This window comes from Melanostigma gelatinosum, assembly GCF_949748355.1.
Source record: "Melanostigma gelatinosum genome assembly, chromosome: 11".
NCBI lineage: Eukaryota > Metazoa > Chordata > Actinopteri > Perciformes > Zoarcidae > Melanostigma > Melanostigma gelatinosum.
In genome coordinates, this window is record NC_136644.1 from 22,915,256 (window position 1) to 22,934,499 (window position 19,244).

General features: G+C 43.0%; 1 protein-coding gene across 1 annotated transcript in view; it reads left to right on the plus strand.

Moving 5' to 3' along the window:
* The window catches only part of mad1l1 (mitotic arrest deficient 1 like 1), a 41,957-nt gene extending 24,551 nt beyond the window's left edge, over window positions 1–17,406 (plus strand). Inside the window, exons 17-18 of the mRNA XM_079279396.1 lie at window positions 2,983–3,176; window positions 16,357–17,406. Coding sequence (XP_079135522.1) covers window positions 2,983–3,176; window positions 16,357–16,506 — 344 coding nt within the window. The 3' untranslated portion in view covers window positions 16,507–17,406. The remainder of the gene's footprint in view (window positions 1–2,982; window positions 3,177–16,356) is intronic.
* Window positions 17,407–19,244: the final 1,838 nt, after the last annotated feature.

Below are 19,244 nucleotides of genomic sequence, written 5' to 3' on the forward strand. Positions count from 1 at the left end.
ACTTCCATCAGTCTCTTTCCTTCTTCTTCTTTTTTTTTTTTTTACACTTCCTTCCACGCCCGTCTCTTCTCCGTCATTTCCCCCCCGTCTGCTTCAGACCCATTCTTCTCCTGCGATGATGATGGGGTTTCTTACCGGTGTGCTCAATTTAACTTGTATTCGAGAATACAGACGAAGGGGCCAAAGCGAAGTCTGACAAAGTATCAAAGATAAACGGAGTGACTGTCGTGTCTTTGAGATTGGCACATATTTCTTTAACAAAGTATTACTTCATATGAACATTAGTTATAAACCCGGTAGAGTCACATGTGAAATTAAGAAATGATCACAAATAGACCTTTTGAAAGTTATTATCTCCTCTTAATACAACAGAAATCCCTAATTGTGCTGCAATACACTGGATATTGAGTCATTGTTAATAATATCATGATTTTAGTCAGTTGGATCATTTTTATGTCACTATAAATTAGTGATTGATGTCTTATCTTCCATATATTCTCCATAAACAGTATCTCGTAGATTTGTGAAATTGCTGTGGTGTGAACACAATGAATGCGCTCGTGAGACGTTCATTTACATTCCAAAAAGATTTTTAAATGCAGCCGGAAAATGTGAATAGACGTCGATGTTTACGTGAAAGTGAGCCCTGCTGTCAGTGACCTCAGAGCTAAGTATGCGAAATTTCTAATTTTCTGATTTTAAACAATTAGAATTTCAAAAAAACATGTAAAATGAAGCGGAGGATTACAGCGACGGGACTTATTCTTTAATTATGCTCATTTTTGCACTTGAAAACCCTTTTTTAAATTGAATTAAACCATTGCATGAAGCTGCTGTTGGTAAGTATCATTCCTAGCTTCATGCATGACTGTGTTTTGATGTCTTTTTTTTAATTTATTTTTGCTGCTGCTGCAGCTGAGGCACATCCTGAGGGTTACTTTGCAGTGGAAAGTTTAAAATATGATTGAACATAGTGCTTTTGAGCGCACACTTCACTTCTGCTGTGGGGCTTTTACATAGATTAGACTTCAGTGACAGGTTTTAACAGTGGTCTGTAATGTAGCCAGGGATTTAAGTGCTTCCCAACCTTTTGCCTTCAGGGACAACTTTCCCCATCATGGAGTAAACTGCATTATATTTCATATTTAATTCAATGCATAACTAACGGCACAGACCAACTGATACACTGCACAATTAACCCAAATAGTGCACCCAATCACTTTGAATATTGCCTCTGATGTAAGTTTACACTGTAATCTATAAGTCTGTTCTATCTTTTTTAAATGTAAACAATCATATTTAATAGACTTCTTCTTTTTGTGCTTTCCTCTCACCGAGGCTTGGCCATTGTTCTGTTGTCTCTATTGTTGTTTTAACTGTGTTCAGGTCTGCACCTTGAGAGAGAGAACAATTCAATTTAGTTTCCTTCACAGAAATGAATGAAATGCTTTCCTAAACTCCGGTTGTTTTTTTTGTTGGTAAATTTGGTGATTTGTGTCATTACCCATTTTTTTTTTTTTTTTCTCCATGTTCCATTCTACAGATACCAGCCTTTGAGCGTAGTTCGGGTTGGAAACTATATAGTTAAGCGCCTCCCTCAGAATGTCTTGACAGGTTTTAGGAGATCCGCTGAGACCAATTAAGGGCAAAAGTCAGAAACCACTAACTTTCTCAAAACTTGACAGTTGGTGTAAAAATCTTCTTCCCCCGAATGCTTTGAATTAGCAACTAAACACACACATTTGGCTCACGAGTGTGTGTGTGTGTACACTTCTGTCTTTGGACGGACAATAACATCCCCCCCCCAGTTTATTTCCCAGCATTTCGTGTCCGTTTGTATGCATAATGCAGTAGATTGAAACGGCGTCTACTTCCTGCTGTCACTTGAGAATTTACATCCATTTTGGGGGCTCTTTGATAGCTGTCATACAGTGACAGGTTTGCCACAATGCTGAAGTCTTGAAACGGTATTTATCGGCGCTGACTGACACTCAAGAGGAGCCCAGGAGACGGACGGCGACCCAGGCAGACACGCAGTCTCTTTGAGTTCATACTTCCTGGCCATATACGTGTTTGATGACAAATTAAAATGCAATGGGCTAAGATGTATGAAAAGAAGATTGATGAGGAGGAATGCGTGTCGGTCGAGGCAGGAGTAGAAGCCCCAGGCTCCTGCAGGAATATGAGACGTATGTGTTTGTGATGGCACAAGAGAATTGGTGACTCGTCGGTGGTTGCCTTAAACGAGTCAATAGTCCTGGTTGTTTAATCATTCGCATCAAAGTAAATTCACATTTGAAATGCTTTTGACCGAGTAGAAACGAATGAACAGAAGCTAATCTCGCCGTGTTAACAAACGAGCGTTTTATCCGTCTTGGTCTGAACAGTTTTTCACCCTTTTTTTTTCTGGTGCTCTTGCCCGTTTTTATGGCTCTTGCATTAATACTTACATTTGTTTCACTTTGGCAGAAATGAGGAGACCGCCAACGTACAGCAGCGTTTTGTAAATGGCAGGAACAAGATTGAGGAAACTACTTTCCGCTATTTATTTCGAGCAATTTGTCCACTTTTCATGAAATCTTAGTCCGTTTTGCTCAGACAAAGTTGTTCCTCTGCCTTCTCAAATCAAGTCTTCCAATTAAAGTCCTCATCGCAAATAGATTTTCAAGCTTCTCCTCTCTGCTCCCGGTTGGGAGACGCAGCTGACTGCTTTAGTTACCACGACACACATTATCGTGTTTAGTTGGACCCTAAGTGAGCAGATGGAGGGCCTCAAGGAGCGTGTAGTTGATATGGAGACGTCCATCGATGCTGCATTAGCGTTGGGAGTGGAGCATGTACGTCCGTGGAGAAGAAGACTCGCAAGTGTTTCAGAATCGTAGAGGGGAATGTTGATCATGTACATAAAGAGAGACGTGATTTTAAAAATACACTGTGAGAATGTCTGACTGTATCCGCCCTAACTTTTGTGTGTGTCTTCAGATTTACGCAAGCAGATGGGGAGCTCGGAGCTCAGGAACCAGAGGCTGAAGGAGGTGTTCCAGAGGAAAATCCAGGAGTTCCGCACAGTCTGCTACGTCCTGACCGGCTATCAGATGGACATCACCACTGAGAACCAGTACAGGCTCGCCTCAGTCTACGCAGAGCACATGGACGACTCCTTGCTCTTCAAAAAGGTACATGCATACTTCACATATAGGGCCAGAATCTTACAAAATACCGTGATTTGCATTTTTGGTCATACCGGCCAGCCCTAGTAGGTAGATAAGCCATCCAATAAAGTCATTGCTGTCAGAAAGCAAAGAGTTTCCACGAATATAAAGGATTTTAGTAACGGGTAAAAGTGATGCATGAATAATGTGTGACAACTTGAAACTGGATATCTGGGATTTTGTTCACGTTAGTCATATATATGATACGGTTTCATGTAACGACATCAATGTATTTCTAGCTTTACGTACATCTATATACCTCCACGCCTGCTGAGATCGGATGTGGTTGCGTGTGGCTACGAGCCTGCGGCAGCGTGTATTTCTGTAAGCGTCGCGATCATTAACGGAGATGTGTGACGTTGAAAGGGAAGCGCTGTCAACATCGAACCTCCTACAGGCTGTAGCGTCTGTGAGTGCTGGTATCCGTCTCGGTGGGATCTTTCAGGAAGTGCACATTTGACCTTGCAACGGTGTTTATTTTGTTCTCCCCTTTTTCCCCTTTACTGAATCATCCACATTTATGCACCATTACACCACGTTACAGCTTTGTACCCAGCTGAGAGGTGTGTGTGTGTCTCAGGGAGAGAGTGATGACTGGGCAATGTCACAGGGTTGGGCTGCATTAATCGATCACCGCTCCCCATACCCTCATTGAGAGGTCGGGATAAAACCTTCATGTGTGTCCGTCCCTCAGCTGTTGAACGAATCCTGTAGCTTCACAGTAAAAAAAAAAAACATCCTGTTGTGCTCCCTTCTTTCTCTCCTTCTTTCCCCCTCTCCCTCATCTCTCCTTCCTGTCCTGCAACACTTTTTTTCCCCGTCTTTATCGCCCTCTTGTTGTTTCTCCACGCCTCTCTCTGTTGCTCTCTGATCCGAGTGTGTAGCAGAAGCTAATCACCGTGTTGTTGCCGTGTTGCGATATGATAGGGGGCCCTCTAGCTAGAACCGACGCCGCGGAGAGAATCCGTACCGGCGAGGTAGAAGGCATCTCTATTATCTTGGCAATGTGATTACGGCGGTCAAGTGCTAGACGACTGCGTCTGTTCATTGCTGCCTTGCTCAAGGACTCACTTGAATGCCAGTGGAGTAGAGAATAACACAAGAAATGGAAGGGGGTGTGAACACGGCATGTGGGCGGACGCATGTATGCTTTTTTCTCTTCTCGCTGGTGTGTCGAATCTGGTCCATCGAACACACCTGCGACCCTGCCGGAAGAGATAACTCACTGTCAATATTCATTAACCTCAGGCTGCGTCCATAGATCGCACACAGGCACGCACGCACCCAGTCGTAATACCCTCATAGTATGCACTGTCACACTCCAATGCACAATCTCAACCCCCCTCTCAACGCGCATGCATACAGATGTGCAAAGACATATACACACACAAGAGACAGATGCTAACACTTCCTGTATTAGTATTCAGGGTGTTCTGTCTGTATGACACACACGCCTGGTGGCCTATGGGAGCAGAGAGGCCTGTCCTACTAATGGCATACAACACTCACACACACACACACACACACACACACTTAAAGGAACACACACAGGAATAACAATATACACAACATGCTCTTTACACATCTGTGTGAGTGCAATCTGTGTTATGAGAATATAAATGGACGAATTGTGGGATGAGGATCGTGTGAGTGGAGAGCAACTGGGGGATTTTGGACGGGAAGTATAGTCGTCTCTACAAATAGGATTCTAATGTTATTCACCTCAGCAACAGGGTTGCCAGTTAATCCTGCTAATATCCCCTCTCCCTCTTTTCTCATGCGCTCATTTATTGTGTCTCATTCGAATGCAAATGATTTCTTCACCCTTTATTCACGTTCACTGTTCAGCTCCTAGACATCACCATCATTTGGTAATTGAAATGTTTCAAATTGAAATGAGATGCTTTTCTGTCTGTTTCACTCAGTCAGTGTGAGTTTGAACAGGGATGGTGGAGACACAATGATGATGGTGGTGATCATGACTGAAAGGAATGTTTAGTTTATTCTGTCTTTCTCTGTCACTCAGAGGTTGTAATTCAACCTTTAAAGATTCACATGGATATATTTTTGTCATTTTTAAGAGTCAAGGGATCTTTAGTTGGAGAGAGCAGGTCACCAGCGACCAAAAATCCCCCCCCCCCCAGTTATATATGATCTATGCAATTCCAAAAATGCCATGCAAAATGATTGCGTGTTAGTAGATGCATTTTACCGTCGTGATATGGTGAACGTACAGACGGTTAGTCGTGTTCAAAGTCACCGATTCGTTTCGTCATGGCATTGACTTCATTTCCTGTTTAATCAAGACCTGCAACCCCGCAGTATTTACCATCACAGGTCTTGGCTTTTACAGACGTTTGTAGACTTCAAAGGCAAAAGGAGTCTAACCATGATGGCCCCTTCATGCTGTTGTTTTTGATCAATATTTCAGAAGAAGTTTGTGTGTGTGTGTTTCTGAGTCGTGGCAGATCAAAAGTTAATCAAAGTCGATAAAGTCTTTTATAATGTTGCAAACAAGAATCCAGTACGGTGCAAACGCTCCGCCGTCATAGCTAGTTTATGTGGATAAATGCTGTTTGTCAATTAATAATGGATGATAATGTTATGTTAAAATGCCTGTGATGACAGGATTATTCAGACGGGGGGTGTTAGGCTAACGTGAGCATGTGTGTGATTGATATTTTTAGCTCAACCCTAGGTGAGAGGGCTGATTAGCATCAGTGATTAGGTATTTATGAGGCTCTGCTAATCAGCGAGACAAACGTCCTCGCTGTGAGAGCGACTGAGTATTTATGTTTCCTCCTGAAGTTTCAAGTAGAGGGAGGCACTGCTTGCATTGTTCGACATTAACATTTATTGATTCAAAGGTTCAGATAAACACAAAGTCCATAAAAGGCAGTCTGACACAACAGGACTTGGTTTGTTTTATGCACACTCAGTGTTTTTTTATTCGAAAAATATACAACATTTTCATCATATAATGCTGACAAGAGACAGAATGAAGACTGAGACTTAAACATTGACAAACTCCAGTTGAGCAACTTTAGTTGAGCCATAATAGAAAAACAACAACAGATAAACAAGTCATACAAGTTGTGTGTCTCTGTAAGTAATCTCCAGAAGCAGACCCTCTCCCGGGCTTACACACCTCTACTATTGATTAGCTCATTAACAAATAAACAAACAAACACACAAACACACACACTCCACAGCAGAGAGTGTGTTCCCTGTCCACATGTTCCCTGTCGACCGATTGACTCCTCTGTCTCTTTCTTTCCCTCCCTCCCTCGGTCTCCTCCTTCACTTCCTTGACTCTCCCTCCTTACCTCCTTCCCTTCCCAATGAAAGCAGAAGATAGAATCTCAGGGCCAGCTCATTCACGCACACTCCCAATTAACGTTCACCCTTAGACAGACGGCGGGAAAGCAGAGTGTTCGGAGGGTAGGTGACGCGTAGACGGAGCGGAACGTTTAAAAAAAAAACCCGATGGTTTTGGAGAGAAAAAAAAAGCAACATAAGTTGTGAGAGTGGGGAGGACAGGTGATGAAGTACAGTTTGTGAACACTGTCGAGTCTTAATGACCTGTCTCTGTTTTTATCAGCCGCTGGGGAATGATTAACGCCACACCGCGTTTGCCTGTGAGTGCGTGTGTGTGTGTGCGTGTGTGTGTGTGTGTGTGTGTGTGTGTGTGTGTCAGACGGCGTGTATAAGCCGTCACTGCCTGGATGGTTGAGTCGTTTGTCCGGTGAAGCTTCATTTTTAAAATAACTTTACAGCTCAAACCGTCAGGGTCCACGCTAGCAACGGGGCCAGAAGACAAGCCATGGGAGCGCTCGGTCGGTCGGGGAGTACGGTGGCCCAGCGGGGCCACAAAGGTTCACGTGTCGCCCTTTATCACCCGGTGGGGGGCCTGTTCGCTCTGCCGCTCTTGTTTTCAGACAAAGCACATTGAATGTCACTCGAGTGTTGGTGTTATTTGCAGCACGCACTGGGGCGGCTACTTAAAATGATGAGAGCCGATAAAGGTGTTTTCGTCTTAAGCCATGTCTTTTTATTGAACGGTAAAGGGGAATGAGTGAGCTCATTTTCTACTGAATGGCAGTTTAAGCACCACAACAACCCTATTGACTGCAGCCGGTCGGGTGTAGAAAAATCATTACGGCTGATTTTAAGAAGGACGACAGTTGCAGAACCATCCTGTTTATAATCAGGGTTATCCTTTTGCTGTGGCACTGTAGTATACCTATGTTAAGCTGGATCTGATCGATATGTATAGGCTGCGCATTTTATCGAATATCAATTGCGATCAATCAATTTTGGCTTCCCACAATCAAATGAACACGCTCAACTGAGATGTTGACGATCAAAAGTCGTGCTCCACCAGGGGGCGATGGAGAGCTTTTGGGTAGCACCCGCAGCACCCAATGAAAGCAGCGCTCTGGTGATTTCATTTTGAGGGACAATTTTATTTTGCTTGTAGAGAATGCGCTGTGAATACGTTTTATTTTGATCACAGATCTGTAGCAGCAATGTACGTGCTTTAAATGACAACATGTAGGTGAAAGCAGTGCTCCGTTTATTTAAATGTGTGCAGAATCGTGATCTCAATATTAAAATGATCGTGATTATCATTTTAGCCATACTCGTGCAGCCCTGCGATGCAGAATGAAGACCAGTGCAGGTCTAATATAATGCTCTGTGAAGTGTGTGTGTGTGTGTGTGTGTAACGTATGCTAATCTAAAATCTCTCCCAGTTTTAAGTTATCTAAAATGACTGTGTGTGTGCACACGCATGATCTCTTCGTGTGTGTGCACACGCATGATCTCTTCGTGTGTGTAATACCGCGTTGACAATGAAACTAAAAAGGAAAGATGAACGGCTGTTTTTAAATGTTTTGGGCAGAGACGGAAGGCATGCTGGGACTGAATCTCACTTTTTGCTGCCTGACTGAAACAAAACACTCTGCTAGATCGCTGATAGCTATGAAGATAAACACGAGCCAAGCACGAATAAACGGTAAACACAGAAGGCTGATGGGAATACAACAGTGACTAAATGAACCGCTCTTCTCCGTGAATACGACTTTTGTGTTTTAAAACCTTCAGAGAGAGAAATCTCCGAGTTAGAGTCCCAGAGAAAGCAGAGAATGTTGACTCTGATTTCTCCCGACAGTTTCCTGTCCTGCTTGCCCTCGGGGTGTGTGTGTGTGTGTTTGTGTGCGAGCTTGTCGGCGTCACTCCGGTCGATCGGAACATATGTCTGCTGTCTCCATGGTAACGCGATCCGCCAGAACAACACTGAAGTTCAACTGAGGTCGTGAGTGTTCCTGAGCGGAGCAGACTCACTCATCATGGTTGTCTTCACCAGTCACTCGTGTCATTTCACCGGCACTCTGTGTGCATTTAGAAAGCATCAGTTTGACTGTCATGTTTCAAAATGGACTTGAACATGATCTCGTGTACTGTAGTAGAGTGAATGGATGCTATTGATGACAATCATCTAAAGGGGGGGGGGCACTGGGTCCAGAGAGAGCGGCGTGAAGTCTGATCACTGAAGGCGACACGCGTTTGAAACATCTGAGGGTGTGGAGCTGGAAAGAAGCAAAGATTACTCGACCTCCGTAGCTCGAGGCTAGCAGCTCGCGGCTACTAGCGTGATATAACCGAACCGCACCGACCCAACGGCCCGTTGCATTGCGGGTAATGTTTGGCACCAGGATTAAAGACGACATTTATTCAGCTGCAACGACTTTGATCCTTTGTGAAGTTTTCCCGTGACTTTCCCCTCAGTAAGAACAGATGAGCGGGATGCTAGCGGTGCAGATCTGTAGCATGGTTTTGCTGCAATGCGTCGTTGTAATTAGCCACCGAATCTCATCGCTCAGAAAATGTCCCTTGACACACAAACCGGGTTTGTAGAAGACTATTTAAGTGTCATTTTGTTTTATGAACTTGATGTAGGTTTGTGTTGTTTAAGTCTATTTGCAGCTACGTGTACTGTGCATGTGATGTACTGCAAACCATCCATGATGATTTTTGTGCTCATTTTCAGGTTCATATTTGTATTTTGGGTTTTGACTAGAACACTCTTTTTCTCATACCGTCTGTCCTAATATACACGTCGTCACCCTGTGTCGGAAGCTTTTCACATTATTTATAACTCTTAGACCTTATTTATAATAAAGAAGACATTCAAATATCACTTTTTTAAATAATAAGCAGAAATAATTAAAAACCAAACATTTGAGAGGAAAAACAAAACGATGGAATTGCAGTTTAAAACCAACAAGGGCACAATTAACAGTTGCTGATTGCATTTCTGGGAGATTAAAAGCTAATGGAAGGCTCCCAACATCTTGATAAACTCCTGCCAGAGGTAGAACAAAGCACAACAAATGTTCTTCATACTCTCTAGATATGAAATTCTAGATTCTTTAATAAATGTTTTACTGCGAAAGTGGTTGAGTTGATGGATATTGTGGGACTGTGTTCCAGCGAGGGGAATGACTCATAATAAATGTGATGTTTAACTCATTTCAGAATACGGACCCGGGGCACGGTGCACCACAACAAATAGAAGTGTCCGTAGTGTTTCCAGGTTGAGTGTGAACTTAAGAAGAAGGCTTTAAAATGAGTTATCATTTAATTTAGGTTTCGGGTTTATTAATAGGCATGGGTCAAAGATGGCTGCTACGCCGCCGCCTCGAGGAATGCGAGTGTTACTGTGACCTGGAGGAGTTGATTCATTTAGACTCGTCATGACACAGCCAGGTTCCAGGAAGACACAATAAATCAATGTGATTACCTGATATTAAATCATTTACTCACGCAGCTTTAGACGAGTCCACATTTAATTATCCTATTTTGTTGCACTGTTGCGTTGGTGGTGTTAACTTTGATTCGGTTATTTTGTGAAACTCTTCTTCCGTTTGCTTTTAATTTAATTAACTGAAATGGCCGTGGGGCAGACAGTCTCTATGGGTTTGTTTTGGGTGGGTAGCCGCAGAGAATTGACTTAAAAAAAACTCTGCTTCCTGATCTCAACTTTATGAGATGACAAATAAAGTAAAAGGATAACATTTGGAAATCTTTTCTTTTTTTGTCCAAATTGTGCAAATCTCTGTTTTTATTGATTTATTCACAGGCCAACATTTTCTATTTCGGACGTGTCAGTCTGGCCATCGGGCAAATAAAATGTTTCAGCTACCAAGTGGCTGACGGAGTTTAATGTCGAGTCCTGACGAGATATATATATATATATATATATATATATATATATATATATATATATATTCGTAAGAACAAACAGCTGAAATATCAAATATGATAGTCTGTGACGAATGTAATCATCTATTTATTTAGCCGACATCGTTGTGAAGTATTTGATGAGCTCGAGGAAACATTTCTCAACGTAAACAAAAGACTTCTTTGACATGTAGCTGCATCTGAAGTTTTAAACTGACAACTGTAACTAATTCATGTTTAATGTATTTGTGCGTGTGAGCATCAGGTTGATGAGTCGATCGGTAAGCCACGCAAACAATAGTTCCCTGTTAGATGTACGTCGTCATTTGTTAATTATTGCCCAGACGCATGAATACCGCTTTAAGAGCGGTAAACAAACCGCTGATTAGAATATAAATATGGATAGAATTAATTATTTTTGGTGTGAGCTCTACTCTCTCTCTCTCTCTCTTCATCGTCCCCCCGACTGCAGAAAAATGCCAAAATCTGCATTTAAATTGAAAGCTATTCATCTGCATATTTCTGATTGTTCACTTAGTTTGCCTTCTGTTTTTTTTAACCAGCAGCGGAAGTGTTTGTTGTTGACGCCGCTGCTGTCGGTGGGACAGCGTTGTGTGGAGGCGGGAATATGTGTGGGTGAAGGTGGGATCTGAAAGGAGGCAAAGGGTGTAAATGAAAAAATTTAATTGGATGTTTTAGATTTTCTATTCGTCTCCGCCGCTGCATTGAGACCAACTGGAGAGAAATCAATGCAGCAGACGGAGGACGGAGCAAGACTGGTGAAGAGAAGTCCCCCCCCCCCCCCTCCCCCCGTTAGCGCTGGAGAGCGGAGACGAGGGGTCAACTGATCTGTGAACTGCGTGTCGCCACCTCAATATAAGCCCATCTGTCACGTCTGAGGCCTCTATTTTAAAAAAGGAATGAAGTTGCAAAGTAGCATGTCCTGTCTGCAGGGATGGTGGAGCTGCCTCACAGCATTTAATGAACGCGTAAAGAGCCGGGGAGAGTTCGGCTGTAAAGTGTAGGAGAGTGACCATTAACCGTTTACAGAGAATGCAGAGAGCTTCTCCAAGTTGTGTGCTTTCTTGTTTTTCTGTGGTTGATTTGAGTTTTATTTTCTGCAACATCCAAAATGAGTATAATAGAAGTCTTTACAGCCTGTTGTGCTGACGTGATTAATAAGGTTTCATTTAATCAGGTTTGGTACATTTACGTGCAACAATAATGTAATTATTGGTGAAAGAAGCAATAGTTTATTATTAGCTGTTCAATTACAACAATTACAACCACAATTCTTCCTTATCTCGTATATCTAAATGAAAAGTATATGTGTTTTAAGTATAAAAACGCCACTTTAGTCAGACACATTGGAAAGAGCGCCACGTCTCGCATGGCTGTTGCCCATGGTAACCCAGTGCTTTTTGGATGAGCGCAGTGTGGCAGACGGAGACGAGGAAGAGCGAGGAGGGGGGGGGGGTTGGCAAATGGATTCGTAGAAAAGAGTCTGATATGTGCAGTCTGGTTATTTATTTGGCCTCAATCTGGTGTGTTGTTGTTTTTTTTGTGAGATTGTGAATGTTCTAAGTGCACTGAAGGATTGTGGGTAACGACACTTTTCAGATGTTTCAGATTCGGATGCTGCAGACGTCTGTGTGTGAACGTTAGTGTAGAAACAGATACTGTGGATCTTAAGCTTGCTACAGACTGCTCTACTGGCCTTCTCGTTAGAGTTGCATTCATTTTGCATCGCTGTTTTTTTTAATGTTGCTGTAAATGAATCCTCTAGTTGCAGAGATCTTAAAAGACGAGACCAGCATTACTAGGATTTCCATATGGTTTGTTGCTGCTGCAGTAGTGGGCCGACGCATATGTACAATAGAAGGACTCCTGCTGTGATTGGCTGCGAGCAAATTGTCACGAAAAGGATTAATTGCAGTTAAGAAATAGAAGTTTCGATACTACTGTGTTATTTTGGTCGATTCCTTTTGAGGTAAAAGTTCAACCTTTCTCCATGTGCATGGCCCAATGCATGCTGTGCAGCGCAAAACAAAAGATAACGTTGCGAATAAATACAATTTACACAATGTAGAGGCAAAGCTCGTTTCGAGAGGACCTGCAGCGTTGCCTCTTATCTTCTGAAGCTCGTGCGTTTCTGGCTAGCACCTTCACTCTGACGCCGTCTACTTTGGGAGTCGGAGCATGATTGTCATTCCGGCAGCATGCCGCTCCTTGGTTGGATGAGGTCACTACAAAGCCCCGCCCCGCATCTCAAGCCAGGAAGTATCGATTTCCTTTAATTGGACAGACGAATGAAAGGAGGGGGAGAATGGGGTGGCACTCCTCATCTCCATTGTTGAGGTCTGTTCAGAATCTCCCGTCTTTTGATTCTTACCGCTGATCCCGAGGAAACAAATCCACATGTTTCTTCCCACTCGTGTCTGTTTTTACTCCTATTAGGGAGAGACGGTGGTGTTACTTTAACCCCACCGTACGTTTGTTCTGCATCGCGCTCACGCCGCTGAATGAGTCGAGTTATTCTCAAATATAAACGGCACCTTGTTGTTTTCATAAAGGTCGGATATTGTTTAAAACACCCAATAAGGAAGCGTGAATATGCAAATGTCCATTGATAAGGTCGATATTTGAATAAAGCTGATTTCGAAAAACCTCTCTTGACCTTTTATTAACTTGTTTTTGAATTTTTCCATCCAAGAGGAAAGAGACTCGTAGAATAAAAATAACATGTGTTGCTCAATGTTTTAACCATCAAAAAAAGGCCTTTTCCCACCTGTGACTGCACTATTTAGCCCTCATATAATACATGTTGTAGTTTTAACCAAAAACTAAATCAGTGAGTCACCAAAATATGACCTTTAAAGGTGGTAACAAGCAGAAATTACGCAGCCGCTTCATCTGAACCCAAGAGCACGATGTGTTTACCAGATAAGATCATAATCACACGACGTCACTGCAGATTAGCCGATACAAGTACAGCCTCTGTGAAAGCATGCTAACTGTATTTAGTTGTTCAGTAACGCACGTATATTTGTGTAGCAACAATCAATTATTTATTAATTTTTTTTCCAACCTGTTTTTCGTCCTCGTGACAAACCGTCGCATGTTCTCCGACTTCTCTTCAGCTTTTAATGCCTCTGGTTTTTGCACAATCGACTTTATATTCATAAAGAAAGATTGTCCCAAAACAAACTAAGACATCATCAAACGCTATCTTCTTTATTTTACACTGGTCTGACACACACATGTATCCGAGAAACACAAAAAAAGAGACGCTATGTTGAGGAATTCTGCATTTATGGGTTACATGTTGTGTTGTTCAGTGGTGTAACTCTTCTTTTTCTCCATTTACACCAAGCTGAGTGTAAACTGTTATCATGTTAGAGTTAGGGAGGAGAGACATGTTGAACAATGGGAAACATCCCCGGCATGACGATCACTGTTATTACAGGCTTTACGCTGCAATGTAAAACGGTACGCAGCATTATTATACACACACACACACGTGTTACACACACTGAGTTCTCCATGGTAACTGGTCTTTGATGCATGTGTCCCATGTTCCCAGAGCCCCGGCCGTTTCTAGTGCCGCGTGCACACGCGCGCACGTTTAGATGAGAGCAGCAGCCTGAGGACATGGCGTGAGCTTTCAGAGAGGAAACAAACACCCTGGACCGTCGGGGAAGCAAAGCCACAGAGTGAGGACGACGTGAGAAAGCTGCAGTGATTAGAACAGGTTTGCCCGGCTGCAGCGGCCAGGCCTGTGTGCTACAGATGGCTTTAGATGTGGCAGATGCGTTAACGTTGGTCCATTGTGCATATGCTATTGAGAAAGTCACAGCAGTCTTACTCATGAAGCAGATTATTGGAGATGCTTTTGAATTATTGGACCCCTTTTTAATGACTATCATTTCCGAAACAAATTAGAAGGTGGGTAACCGGCTGAGTGTAAATTATGTTTGGTAGGAGGAACACATCCCCGGCATCACCAGAGTTCTCTGATTAACGCTCTGGATGCAGCAGGTAGAGGATAATGAGAAGATAAATTACAACATCGTCACAAAGTAGCTGTGGGACCGGATCAGATTGTTAATGTGATGCGTATCGGTCACAGTAGTCTTACTCTAACGTATCGAGCAGGTTATTGGAGCGCCGTCGTTTGAATTGTACGACCTGGAGTCTCTGGAAACATTTAGGTTGCAAAACATAATGGAAGCGAAGCCAGAGGAAGCAACCCTTTTTCATTTTCTTTTTTTTTAATGAAAAGATTTCAAACTTTTTGATAATGACCCAATTAAAGACAGCGGGAGTTCACATTTCAACCAGCGTGGTTGTGTGTCATGGTGGCCCAGTAGTGTGAGGTGCTCCCCATACATTCAGCTGGAGACCTTGGTTGCATGTCGTCCTCCATCCCTCCTTGATTTCGTCTCTCCAGCCTCTCGCCTGTATACCATCATAAAGGGCTAATTGCCAATAAATACTGCAGAGGCGATGCTGTTGCTTTGTCTCTCAAAGCACCTTGTAAACTCTGTTTTTAAAGGCGCTATATAAATAAAGTTATGATGATTATTATACCACTAGGGTCATACCATACGACTTGTTAGCCAGTATGAAAAGATTGTTAATAACACTCGTAAACTGTACAAAAAAGCTCCTCAAATATGCCGATTCTTTCTTTTTTTCATCATACAAAACTAAATATCTTTGGGGTTTAATTGATCAGCAGATGAATAGATAATGACACTATTTGTAGGTTGTTGCCCTGATTTGAATAATAGCGTCATAAAGTGACTTAAGGGATCATTTGAAGTACTCTTTGAGGAGACTCCACTAAAGCAGAATTCTACCAGATGAACCACGTTACGTCTTTTGAAGCAAAGATGAAAACAGAGCTTTCACTGCCATAAAGATCCACCGGTGTTTTAGCGGCGTGCTAGCTCGTAGTCAGCGCCGGCTGTGTGAGCTCCTGTTGCAGCATGTCTGTACGTTCGGTTTAAGAGCCACATTGAAGCAGCAAGTCATTGGGCCCGCTTCTCTCCCGTGTGTTCAGCCTCGGTTTAGCGCTGTGCAGCCAGCCAGCCGATGCCATTAGTTCAGTCATCCTCTCCGCTCAGCCCTTGGAGATTTGCCGCTGTAGACACAGAAGTGAACAGCTGAGTTCACCTCAGCCTGTTGTGTGTGAGGAAGCACACTAATTGGTTTATCAAGTAGGTTTCACAGCACCACTTTCTAACGTCCTGTAGCTGAAGTCTATTACATTTTCAAATGATAACGCTGAGCTCAAGTGGGATTCATTTTTTACATTCTATATATTTTTAAAGGTATTCCGCTCCAAATCACACTGAACATTTACTGAGTCGGGATTTCAGTTTAAATAAAAAATGTCCATGTGGGAAATCGCATAATGCCGTATTAACTTTTTCTTTGCGGACCTTGGCCGTCTGTTTTACGAGACTTCTCACGATGCTTCAAATAAAGATCGGTGTCTCTTGCACACATGACACGGGACGCTCCTCAGACGTCTCAATATCTTCCCTGCATGTCGTGGGACTCTGCTCCTCGCTGCCTTCCTCCATCCCTGCGATGCTTTAATTACTTTATGCCTTGCTTCTCTCATCCCTTTCCCCTTCACTCCATCGCCCCGAGCTGCTGCTCATTCCTTTTAATTAATCCACACAGATTTAGACACCTTCACCCTGCTGTGAATGAGTGCCCCACACACACACACACACACACGCCCTGACAATCCCCTGTAGACAATAACAACTTTAAGTGTTCTTGCTTCACTTTGAAAGTTTTTCTCTGGAGATGGATGTAAAAACCCATGTCTCATTGTTTGATATTGTCTTTTAATAACTGTGTGTGTGTGTGTGTGTGTGCTCAGGGCTCCAATGGAAGCATGCAGCTCATGGAGACCGAGTTTTCCAAAACTCTGGGGGAGATGGTGAACCTTCATCTGCATCACCAGAAGAGCATCCCAGCGTTCCTCTCCGCTGTGACCCTCGACCTCTTCAGCCGACAAACCGCCGTCTGAAGTAACTTGACGCCAACTGTTTTCCGCTCCCTTTCTTGCCGTTTTCTCCGTCTTACACAACATTCACAGAGTTCTTTCAACGGCTCTGACATGTGACGAGTGTGGTCGATGCTGTGTGTTGTGCAGGATGAACACCTTTGATGGAACACCTCCATCTTGTATTCAGAAAGGCTTCAGAAGGCAGCTTGGTGTTCCTATTTGTACGCTGAATATTTTATCAATGAAATATATTTTTTCTTAACATGACATCATTGTCATGAAAATGTCACACGAGCCTCTGATATTTGGGTTAAGAGCGTGCTGTTTTTACAGTGTGGCAGGTTGAAGTACATTTCCCACCGCGTTATTTTTTTTTTACTGTCGTAACCTTTTTGACACAGAGCGAAGTCTTTGGACGTGAATCGGATCGGAAAGAACGACATCGATTCCTCCTGTTTTGAATTCCGTCAATGATCGCGCCCGTGTGTGCGTTGGCGTGAGTACGGACTCGAGATAAGACGAGGGACATGTCCAGGCAGCGACAAAGCGACAAAAGGCAGAAATAAACACGAGCTGAGGAGGAAGCGGCGGAGCTGTCGGATAAAAAGTGGGAAACAAAAGGAAGCGGAAAATAAAGCCACTTATCACTGCGCCAGTAGAGGAGCGCCAGCTGGTGCAGCCATATGTCTCGTGTGAAAACATATTCTCCTGTACTGCACATGCCACATACTGTCCTTGTTTATTTTTTCACACTTTTTCTCACACACACAATCCCCCCCCCCCCCCCCCCCCGCAGCTCTAACCTAGAGATAAGATAGGAGAGGCTTTTATATGTAAAAGGTGTGATGTAAACAGTACTGTAGCTTCATCACGACTGTCCTCATTCAGTAAAGCTACTGTACCTCCTGACTGTTTTCAAATGTGATCAATAAAGCTGATGTGTGACTTGACTTGAATGAATATTCATTTTTGCAGCAGCTGGTCGACTGTACCTGTGACCGCGACACGCTGTGTCCAGAGTCTGAGGAACTGGAAGAGTCTGTGACACATTGTTGATGTGTGCTGTGTTGCCAGGTGTAATGGTTCCGTCCGGTTCCCCAAAGGCCGTCACGCCCCAGATCAGCAGTTGGACTAAAGACCTTTGCACACCAAGTCCTTTTTATCTCTCCGAAGGTGTTGCGCCTTTAAAAAAATGACTTTTCCACTCTGACTCAGGCTCCAGAGTTGTTAGCTTTCATCCATGTTCATCCACTCAGCTTTCATCCATGTTTATTTTCCCCCCATTTCATTATTCCACTACCTTTGTAACCTTAATTGTCTTCCTTCCTCCTCATCTTCTCTGCTCTTTCCACTCTTTTATTCATTCCTTTATCTTTATTTCATCAGCCCATCATCTCTCAGTTGAAAACAATTAGCACGCCCGCTGATACCTCATTTACTGTGAATGAAGTGGTAGACTGAGATTGAAAATGCCAAAGCTGAGCTTTATAAGCGCCGCAGCGTACATCAGGATTTCTCACACCAATCCTCATCAAGCCGTAAACAATCGTGCTTTTTAAAAGGAATCATTTCCAGGCAGCACGAAATCTTTAAAGGCGATTCTCGTGCATGTTTAATTTATTAAACTATCGGAGTGGCATTTCAACTTCATCTCTTAGATTATTTATTTTTTTCACCACAGAGAAATATTGATAAGTGAGACTTGCTGTGAAGAGACATCACCACTACAGAGACGAGTCAGCTGGCGACGGAGAGGCCGATGGGACAGAAAGGGAGACGGGACCTGTCACGTCTCTCTTTCATCTCTAATCCCTCAATCCTTCCAATCTACATACCTTCCGTCGCTAAAGTCTTCATCTGCCTTCAAATCGCACAGGAAGCTCTGCATCTTCAAGTGATTCTTTCTCCCACTTTGTCCTACAGCTCCTCGTTCGCTCCTTCTGCAAAGTCCCAACAGAGAGAGAGAGACCGAGCAGCTGGCATGCTTTAGTTCAGATCTGAGTAGAATAAGCATGATGCTGTACTCACTGTGTGTGTGTGTGTGTGGTCCAACATTTACCTGAAATAGTGTTTGTGATTGTAGTTGAGCATCTTTTAAAGGATTGTTCCTATTTATTGCAATTTATTGTCATATTTTCACATTTCCAGCTGTTACAATAAGCATTCATCACAGTTCACAGACAACCCACTGGTTGATGTTTGACCTACTGTACGTCATGTAGTTGTGCACACGTTCTTTTTGTTCGTATGAATGTGGGGTTATTTCCAACATTTACAGCACACAAATGAGACAAAGTCCATTTTACATCCAGATCAAGCGTGTACTTGAACTTGATTTGAACTTTTACTTCTTTACATGTCTGAACGTCGGACTGCTCTGATTTCTTGCCCTCTCGGTCTTCATTGCAAACGCTGACTCCAGTAACATCACTCGAGGCAATTTATCAGATTCCACGCAGCGGAGCCACAGACGTCTTTTCACAACGTTCTCTTCTAAACGCAGTAGAACTCCTTCATGTTGTGAGCAATTCAACCAAAACATGATTTATCCTCTTAAATCCTCTTAGACAAATGAAAGCATTAGATCGACGAGCTACAGTATTTGAGGGAAATTAAAATGTGTCCAGCATAATGTGATTTCTCTTTTTGTTTCTCGCATGAACTCAATGAACAGGCAGAGCTTCTAGAAGTTGCTCCTTCCTCATGACAATAACATAACTGACAAAAACCCTAAAAGGAAAAGCAACGGTTTGTTGTGA